Source organism: Cololabis saira, chromosome 6 (assembly GCF_033807715.1).
Source record: "Cololabis saira isolate AMF1-May2022 chromosome 6, fColSai1.1, whole genome shotgun sequence".
Taxonomy (NCBI): domain Eukaryota; kingdom Metazoa; phylum Chordata; class Actinopteri; order Beloniformes; family Belonidae; genus Cololabis; species Cololabis saira.
This window is the reverse complement of record NC_084592.1, coordinates 11202851-11212787: the sequence shown is the minus strand read 5'-3', so window position 1 is coordinate 11212787 and position 9937 is coordinate 11202851. Positions and strand designations below refer to the sequence as shown.

The 9937-nt window shown below is 43.6% G+C and overlaps 1 protein-coding gene across 1 annotated transcript; it reads left to right on the top strand.

The window, feature by feature from the left end:
• The first annotated feature begins 737 nt into the window (after nucleotides 1–737).
• On the top strand, nucleotides 738–3258 carry LOC133446364 (trace amine-associated receptor 13c-like). The gene is made up of 3 exons (XM_061724380.1): nucleotides 738–910; nucleotides 1037–1497; nucleotides 2894–3258. The coding sequence occupies exons 1-3, from the start codon at nucleotides 738–740 to the stop codon at nucleotides 3256–3258; spliced, it is 999 nt and encodes a 332-aa protein (XP_061580364.1).
• The last annotated feature ends 6679 nt before the right edge of the window (nucleotides 3259–9937 follow it).

Here is a 9937-nt window from a genome sequence, read left to right as displayed (position 1 = left end):
AATGTTTTGACATAGAGAGTCGTGGGTGATGTCATCTGAATCAGTATTGAGTCCTTGAGCTTCATTGGCCTGAATTAGCCCCGCCTCTTCTTCTGATTGGTTCTCCCTATTTTCTGTTATAACTTTTGAATGGTTTGACATAGAGAGTCGTGGGTGGTGTCATTGGACGCTGTATTGAGTCCTTGACCTTCTTTGGCCTGAATTAGCCCCGCCCCTTCTTCTGATTGGTTGTCCCGATTTTCTACTATAACTTTTGAATGGTTTGACATAGAGAGTCGTGGGTGGTGTCATCAGATTCTGTATGGAGTCCTTGACCTTCATTGGCCTGAATTAGCCCCGCCCCTTCTTCTGATTGGTTGTTCCTTTTTTCTGCTATAACTTTTGAATGGTTTGACATAGAGAGTCGTGGGTGGTGTCATTTCTGATATGCTTATGGGGGGCGGTGGCCGTGAGTGCGAGGGCCCGTTCATCGCTGCTTGCAGCTTTAATTACCATTGTAACCTTGGTAAGAAGACTTTTGAACTTTAAAATTATATCTTTTTTCCAACAATGAAATCAAAAAGGAATTGCAGAAAGCTGAAGGCAAGTAAGTGGTGTGATATGCAGATTGGGTAAGTGATGTAATAACTGTCCAATCAAGAGAAAGAGGGGGACTGATGAGGAAAGGGTTCTAAGGTTTATAAGAAAATGTTGTTCAGAAAGCATCCGGAGCTGGAGATTTGTGCAGATCTCTGAAGATGGAGACCCAGGATGGAGCAGACCTCTGTTTTCCACAATTGCCCAACATCTCCTGCAAAGAAAATGCATCTTTTGGGTCAAAACGGAAACTGTCTCAGATAATATTGTCCCTCATCTCTCTTCTGATTGTGGCTCTCAACCTTCTTGTCATCATATCAGTCTTCCATTTCAGGCATGAGAACACTTTCAAGCAGAACCTGTTTTCTTTTTTGTATTTTTTATTCTTATCACACATGCCTAATTTAAAATGTCTTAACAGCAGTCGAAGTAAGTTTGAATGCTTTCCGTCTCCTTCCAGGCAGCTCCACACTCCAACTAACATCCTCCTCCTCTCTCTGGCTGTCACAGATTTTCTTGTGGGTCTCCTGTTGATGCCGTTTGAAATCCTCAGACTCACATCATGTTGGTTCCTTGGTGATCTGACGTGTATTCTGCTTGATTGTATGGCATATTGTATCACATCTGCCTCAGTTGGAATTATGGTTCTCATATCAGTCGAGCGCTATATAGCCATCTGTGACCCTCTGCATTATCCAACCAGAGTTACTGTGAGAACAGTGAAACTGTGTGTTTGTCTGTGTTGGGTGTGCTCTGTTTGCTTCAACAGTTTCTTTGTCAAAGATGACCTGATTAATCCAGGCAGGCATAGTTCCTGTTATGGAGAATGTGTATTAGATGTTGACTACACGTTAGGAACTGTTGATCTTGTCATAACATTTATTATTCCAGTTACAGTCATTGGCCGGGTTTCCCAGATCAGTTAAGTAGTTCTTAACAGCGAAAGACTTCTTTCAAACCTTCTTAAGGAGCCTGTGAAAGAAAATCGCGTTTCCCAGAGTTGCTCTTAGCTTAAGTATCTCTTTCATTAAGAAAGAAATGAAAGATGCTGCTGACCCAGTCTTTCCAACCATCTTAGTGAACAAAGACTCACAGATCCAGCCGCGTCAGGCAAATCAATATCACACCAAGCAATGAGATATTAAAACAATGCACCCCGCACAAATTTTGATTTATTTTATACTTTAGATTTATATTGTTTAGCATTTATTGGTGACAGCAAAGGGGGAAAAAAAGAAAAATAAGGAATAACAAGTGTGTTCCTGTATATGCTTTATGCGCACAAATAAAACGATCATCATGAATATCATTTATTTGATAATTTGGCTGCTTTACAGCATGTTCTCGCTGCAAATCAACCGCGTCACCGTGCGCGAAGCAGAACTGTCTATATGAACGCATTCGTGCGTCAGCACTTCAGTCCCCTGGACGTGCTGTCGGACCGGGCTGTCAGGCAGCGGGGACACCTGCGCCGTGCCCGAGCCCGAGCCCCTATGTGATGACAGGGAAGCAGCAGCTGAAGAACGAGATCCTTTGATGAATCGTTCATACAGTCTCAAATATAATCAATGGTGTCGGTTTATATTAAAGAATATTTTTGCCCAGAAGAAAAAAGAGCGAAGACAACGACCCATAACTATTTTCTTCTCTTGAAAAAACCCACCTGCCGACTCGCGCTGTATACAGCGCGAGTCGGGATGCAGCATCATTCAGAAGAGGAGGAATACGTGCGAGGCGGGGATGATCTCTGCAATCTGAAGCCCTCTATAATTGTAAAAAGAATTTCACTTATCACGGGTTCTTTTTGGAACATAACCCCTGCGAAAAACCAGGGTTTGCTGTAATTCCACGTTGCGATTTGCGAAACTCACCTTCTCTTGGCTCATGTTTTTGAACGCACACACACGCCCACCCCGTTTACTCCCGGTCTCCGTGTGTGGGGAAAAAAAGCCTCACTGTAGCCAGAAATAACGGAGTAACACACCGTTTGGATGAAAAAGGGTCATTGAATTATATTTATCATCTTAATTTTTTATTATAACGCACAGGCAGCAGTGAATTAGTGCGTTAGGCAGCAGTGCTGCGTGTGAAAATGCGCTGATAGTGATCGGTGATCGATTTGCCTGGCATCGATTCATTTGGTTTCAGAACCGTACAGCTGCTCCAAAGAGCGTCTGAAAGAGCGAAACTAAAGAACGGTGTTAAGAAGTCATCTGGGAAACACCCGTATCTTAGGATTCTCTCTTAGTTCAAACCTTCTTTGAACCTCTCTTAAATCCTTAAGAGAGGTTGGATCTGGGAAACCCGGCCATTGTAGTTCTGTACATGGGAGTGTTTGTGGTGGCTCTGTCTCACGCTCGTGCCATGCGCTCTCACATCACAAGTGTCACATTTCATCTTTCAGTAACAGCAGCACCAAAGAAATCTGAGCTGAAAGCAGCAAGAAATCTTGGTGTTCTAATTGTTGTGTTTTTGACATGTTTTTGCCCGTATTATTGTGCTTACTTTGCAGGTCCCTTTGATCAAACTTCTGGATATTTTGCCGGTTATCTGTTCTGCTTTAATTCGTGTATAAACCCTGTGATCTATGCAATGTTGTACCCCTGGTTTAGAAAAGCAGTAAAACTCATCGTCACACTTCAGATTTTGAAGCCAGGTTCCAGTGAAGCCAACATATTGTAGAAAGAGTAAAAACAAATCTGCTCCAATTGATTGACAAACATAATTAGAGATGTGTCATTTATCTTCAAAGGGTTAACTGTGTTCTCACATATTTTGGCCTGAAGAAGTAACAAAATTAGAATACATGTCTGAGAACATGAAAAGATGAACTGAAATCAATCATTTCTGATTTATTTAATCCCAGTAGACCAGCTAGACTTTAAACTTCTAACTTCTCCAAATGTCAATGTTTTTGTCTGTCTGTAGAGAGGGTAAGACAGGTGATGGTTTTTGTGCTACATCTATAGACAGATGTCGATGCAAAGATATTTCACTTAGTGAGTTTAACTCTTTCTAACATCTCTGTGAAAGCCTCCTAAAGCACTGTCATCATCATCTACAGAGAATCATTAACATCTAGTAATCAGCAAGTATTGTGTCTACTTCTCTGATGTGTTTTCTGAAATGCTGTCTATTAAATGTTAGGATTTAAACTATGTCAATATAACCAGCGATCGTGTAAGTCTCTGTGTTTTTGTGTGTGTGTGTATATATATATATATATATATATATATATATATATATATATATATATATATATTACAGACCAAAACCTTGGACACACTACCCCATTTGTTTGAATGAGAAATTGTGTCCAAACTATTGGTCTGTACTACATATTCACAATATCGACAATCCCAGATCTGATGTGATTAATTGTTAAATTAATTGATGCTGCCATCAAACTCAAGAGAAACAAACGCTTTCCATGAAACGGCAAAATGTCACTTTTTTCAACATCTGATATGTTTTGTTGTATTGGGAATAAAATATGGTTTTATTAGATTTGCGAATCATTGCATTCTGTTTTTATTTACATCTTACAGTGTCCCAACTGAGTCGGAAGTTTTGAAATCTCCTCATTAGAGGCAGAGGCAGAGGCTGATTTCAGGCAGGCTACACAAGGAGCCCAAATACCAGGACTCACAGCTGCTGCCTCAGAAGACTTCAGAAGGGAATCTTCATTCCTTCTTGAGAGCTTTCATGCAAGCCTTGGGTTGATCAAGCAGCCAATGAAAAAAAATGCAAAAAGGTTTAGAAAATAACAAAACTACCTCTATGATGAGATGAACTCTGAATGTAAAAAAAAAGTTGGGATTTTCAAAACATTGCTTTTTTATTTCCAATAAGCTTCCTTGAAACAGTATGTTTGGCACGAATCACAGATGAGTGTTGGACTTATCACAAAAGACAGAAGATATTACCTTTTTATTGTGGGTTTTCGTGGCATCCGGTATCCTTTTCTTTCATCACACTACAGTATGTGGTTCATCATGTTGAACCACGCTTCAGGTAGGGTCTGATGTCATGAACTTGTTGTTTGGAATAATGGACTGGTTCAGGAAAAACAAATCGTCTCTTTTGCACCTTGTTGACACTGGCTTTTTAACATTCAAACATTAATCTGATCTCTCCCAATAAGGTGAGTAAACTTTCAGGAACATTATTACATGCATTTTATGTTTGTTATGCCGTGTACTATATTTTTCCACCGTCATTTCTTATAAACTATAGTTACAAAATGGACAGAAGTAATCCTATTTAAAAAAAAAAAAAAAAAACCGAGTGACAAGATAAAAGCTGATTGAGGCCTTGGTGTCAACAACTGTCAGACGCCACAGTGGAACATATTTTGTTTCCAAGTAAAAATGAATAAAACCCCTAAATTGTACAAGTGAAGGAGTATATGGCATATGTAATCGCATTTGCCACATTAAAGTATTTTGGAACCACTAACACTCATGAAAGATATAAACAAGTTAGGTGGTCAAAACCAGCATTGTACACAAAAGTTGTTATGATAAAGGGTTTTATGATATATAATAAATGCACGTCCCATGGACAAAGCAGTGGAATTAGTTACAAGACATAGTGTAACCAATTTTTGCAGTAAATATGCAGACTGCAATGAAATGCATGTGAGGTTAATTTTTTTTTGTACAATCCATCCATCCATTCTCCACCTCTTATCCGTTACCGGGTTGCAGGGGCAGCCTCAACAGAGAGGCTGAGTTTCTAATTTATTTAGCAAAAACCATCAAAAGCTTGTTTTTAAGACATTCAAGGCCTGTTTAAAACAGGTATTAGATGCCATAAAGGTCTGTGGCAGGGTGCAGGATTGGGGCGTGGTCTGCAGGGGAGATAGGTAGTGCGCGGGAGTGGCGCACAGATGACGCGGCTGGAACAGCTGATGGTGCACAGGTGTGCCTAATTCATTCTCTGTGTATTTCAGTAGTGTGCAGGCCTTGGAGACGGAGAGGGATGACACAAAGCTGCCGAGTGTACTGATACACGTCTGTGTCTTGGTGAAATAAAAACCAAAGAATTTCTCCACGAAACCCCGTGTCCTCTTTCCTGTCGGTTGACCCCGGGTAGCACGAGTTGGCTACAAGGTCTTTAAAGGAGACCTATTATCAGGGCTGCACATAATTATTTTTGTCTGGTGCTCAGAGGAGCCCCTGGATATGTGACTTGGGGCTCCAAAAACGCGGTGACCCGTCTCGCCGGATCGATAAAAGAGGGATGCAGGAATAAGTTATAGGCAAAACGATATTTATTCACTTATAAAGATGAATTAACAAATTATGGTGCGTGTTAGTCTGTAGAGTCAGTATAAGTAAGTTACAGTTTTTATCGGCCAGATTGGGATGTTCACGGCATATTTTGCACCTAGGGTTGCCAACTTTCAGAAATAGAAATAAAGGAGGCCCCGATTTCAGCAGCGCAGGAGCCAAAAAAAAGCCCCAAAACTTCTAAACTGCATAAGAATGTGTTTATTTTATATGAAAAAACATGTTCTTTAATAGCATTGAACTTGCATGACTGTACAGACAGCCAACCATACAGCTGAAATAGCCTATGCTCTGTATGTCCACATCAGCCAAGGTGTAGAATATTGCTTCAGGTGAAGAATATGGTGTAAAAGTTAACTTATTTCAATAATTCAACTAGAATATGGTGTAAAAGTTAACTTATTTCAATAATTCAACTAGAATATGGTGTAAAAGTTAACTTATTTCAATAATTCAACTAGAATATGGTGTAAAAGTTAACTTATTTCAATAATTCAACTAGAATATGGTGTAAAAGTTAATTTATTTCAATAATTCAACTAGAATATGGTGTAAAAGTTAATCTATTTCAATAATTCAACTCAAAAGGTGAAACTAATATATTACCTATAGTCTTATTACTGTACATGCAAAGCAAGATATGTTGAACCTTTATTTGTTATAATTTTGATGATGGAATTATTTATTGATTTCATAAAATATTCTCTAATTTATTTTTTATTTGGGGTTTTCATAAACTTTGAGCGATAATCAGAGAGCAGCGTCTTGCTGGTGCAGGAAACTGCTGCATGCAGTGACGGACACTGGCTGATTTATGGTTCTGCGTTGCACCAACGCAGAGCTTACGGGGTAGGATACGCGGGAACGCGAACGTACGGTATGCGTCGCCGCGTAACATCTTGCAGCCACTTCTCGGCGAACACACGTTTTCTGTTCGATTTGGGTAGTGGTTCAGTTTGGCGTCTCTTTGTAGTTGGTGGTGGTGGAACGCCAAAATAATTACTTAATGGCGCTTGCTTCTTGGACATTTTGACGAGACATGTTGGGGTTTATTCAGTAAAGCTGATCCTTACCTCTCTTCCTGCCCAACCCACTGCCGCCACGATCATGGAGGGGGAGTAAGGACGCGCTGTGATTGGCCAGTGCCAACTTTGAGTGGCAGTTCTGGGGAAATAGATTTTTTTTTATTGAAAAGTATTCTGGTCTGGCCACAACCAATAATATGAACCCCAGCTGTTGGTACGCAAAAGCGCTTCGCAGCACAAGATTGACAGCGCACTGTGGATTTTGACGGCGCATGCGCTCTGGCGGCCCACTTATGTGCAGCCCTGCCTATTATGGCATCTAATACCTATTTTAAACAGGCCATGAATGTCTTAAAAACAAGCTTCTTTCCCATCTGCCCTGATCGTCTGCACCTGTGTCTCGTTAACCCTTGTGTATATCTGGTCTTGTCTTTCCCTTGCTCCCTACTGGTCCGTACTGTTTTTTCCCTCGTGTTTTCTCTTCAGGTATTTGTAGTTTTGGATTCTTGTTTTACACCCTGGTTTTTGTATCCTGCTCGGCAGCTCTTTAGTTTGGTTTTTGACTTTTAAATCTTTACTTTTTGGAACTCCGGCTATCCTGGTCTCTCCTGCATCTGGGTACTACTACAACCGCGTCGTGACAACAGAAGAGCTTCTTAGAGAAGATATTACAGGTCTGTGAGAGCTAGAAATGTTGCTTGTAGGTGGGTGACCAAATACTTATTTTCCACCATAATTCACAAATTAATAAAAAAAATTCTACGATGTGAATTCCTGGATTTCCTCGAATTTTGTCTCACATAGTTGAAGTGTACCTGTGATGAAGATTACAGACTTCTCATGTTTCAAAGTAAGAGAACTTGCACAATCAGTGATTGACTAAATAATCATTTGCCCCAGTATAATTAAAGTATAAATGATAAGTTCTGGTATGAAAGACAACCAAAATCTAAATGGCTCAATTTCTCTGTTTTCTCTCAACTAGTCTTAGGACGAGGACGAGCCGAGCGTGCGCCGGCGGACAGCGGAGTCGTGCTCTGAGTGCACAGCTGCAGCTCGTCAGCTCATCGAAAAGAGAAGTTAAAGCGCAGGGCTGCCAGTAGCTCGGGGCTAGTTCATTTTGTTGGCTTGTTTGTGTAGTTGTTTGCTTGTTTGCTTGTTTGCTTGTTGCTCTTTTGTCTTTGTGATTTTTGAGTTCCCTGTGAGGAAGGAGTTTTCTTGTACATCTCTCTGTGGATTCCCGATGGGAGTTATTTTGTGTTTTTTCAATAAAACTAAGCCGTGTTTTTGGAGAGGCAGATTCGGACGGCCAACAGCCATGCTCACCAGCTGGAGGCAGCCGCTGTGTCCATGCATGTCCAGGTCCACCCTTTGCAGGCTTCAAAGGCTGGCCTTATCCAGCGGCAGGAGGCTTTTGCAGCTCAGCATGCAGAGATGGTGAAGAAGTTGCGAGAGTTGGCGGCAGCTCTCGCCAGTCAGCTGCCAAGCCAGCCTGCATGGGTCGTGGGTCCGCTTCCGGGGAATTCTCCCCCGGTTAGTCCTGCGGTCGGCGACCCGGTATCCCGGGAATCCTGCTGGTGGCCGCCCCAACCTCACTTTGTCCCTGTTCTGACGGTGGTCCTGGACGCACCTCGCCCTGTTCCTGTTCCTGCGGTGGTCCCGGAGGCATTAGCCCCTGTTCCTGTTCCGATGGTGGTCCCGGCTGCACTTCGTCCTGTTCCGGCGGTGGTCCCGGACGGATTAGTCCCTGTTCCTGAGGTGGTCCCGGATGTGTTGGTCCCTGTTCCTGAGGTGGTCCTGGACGCGTCAGTTCCCGTTCCCGTGGTGGTCCTGGACGCACCTCCTCCTGTTCCCAAGGTGGTTCTGGACACACCTCCCCATGTTTCCCTGGTGAGACCCGTGTGCTCAAGCGAGCTCAGCCCTCCGGCTGTCTCCCCGCCTCCCACCCGACTCATCATTAGTCACCCCGCCTACACCGTTTCCCGGACAGGCCGGGTAGAACGCCAGGTGGCGTTCGTTGAGGAGGGGCTACTGGACGCACCTCTCTGTGTTCCCGAAGTGGTCCTGGACGCACATCAGCCGGCGCCACGGATCCTGTCTCTCCCGAAGCCACCCTCTGCCCAGTCCTGAGAATGGCCGTCTGCCCAGTCCCGAGAACAGCCCTCTGACCTGTCTGGCTGGTGGGACCGGTCCCAAATTCGGCTCCGAGGTCGGCCCCCTGAACTGTCTCTCCGGTTGGCCTGGTCTCCCGGACGGCCCCCTGAACTGTCTTGCCGTTCTGGACGGCCCCGGAACTGTCTTGCCGGTCTACCTGACCTGGTACCCAAAACCCCGGAACCCTGACTTTGTGTTTGCCTGGGCCCTCCTCCGGGCCCCCTCCGCCCGCCGTGTTTTAGATTCGGGGTGTTGTGGTTTGAACATCTGGGATCTGTACCAAGAGGGGGGGGGGGGGGGGTAGTGTTAGGGCTTGGCTGGGCGGGGCATTCCTCCACAGCCCGGTCGCGCTGGGAGCACAGAGTCGGCACAGCGTGTGGCCGGAGGAGCTGCAGGCGTAGCGACGAGGACGAGCCGGGCCCGCGCCGGCGGACAGTGCAGTCGCGCTCTGAGCCACAGCTGCAGCTCATCAGCTCATCGAAAAGAAAAGTTAAAGAGCGGGGCTGCCAGTAGCTCGGGGCTTGTTCGTTTTGTTGGCTTGTTTGTTTAGTTGTTTGCTTGTTGCTCTGTTGCCTTTGCGATTTTCGGGTTGTGTGAAGAAGGAGTTTTTTTGTACATCTCTCTGTGGATTCCCAGTGGGAGTTTTTTGTGTTTTTTCAATTAAACTAAGCTGTGCTTTTGGCTAAAGTTTAATCCTGTCTGGTGTTGCGCTTGGGTTCAAGAAAGAAATCCATAACAACTAGGGCAGCAAACTCAACACATTTTTATCTTCTAGTCAGCATCCCAGACACAAAACTTTCATTCTCAAGCCTTAAATGAATACATTATCCATAATATTCCCCATTTAAAAAAAACATTTATTTCCAACACATTAGGGGTGGGAATATC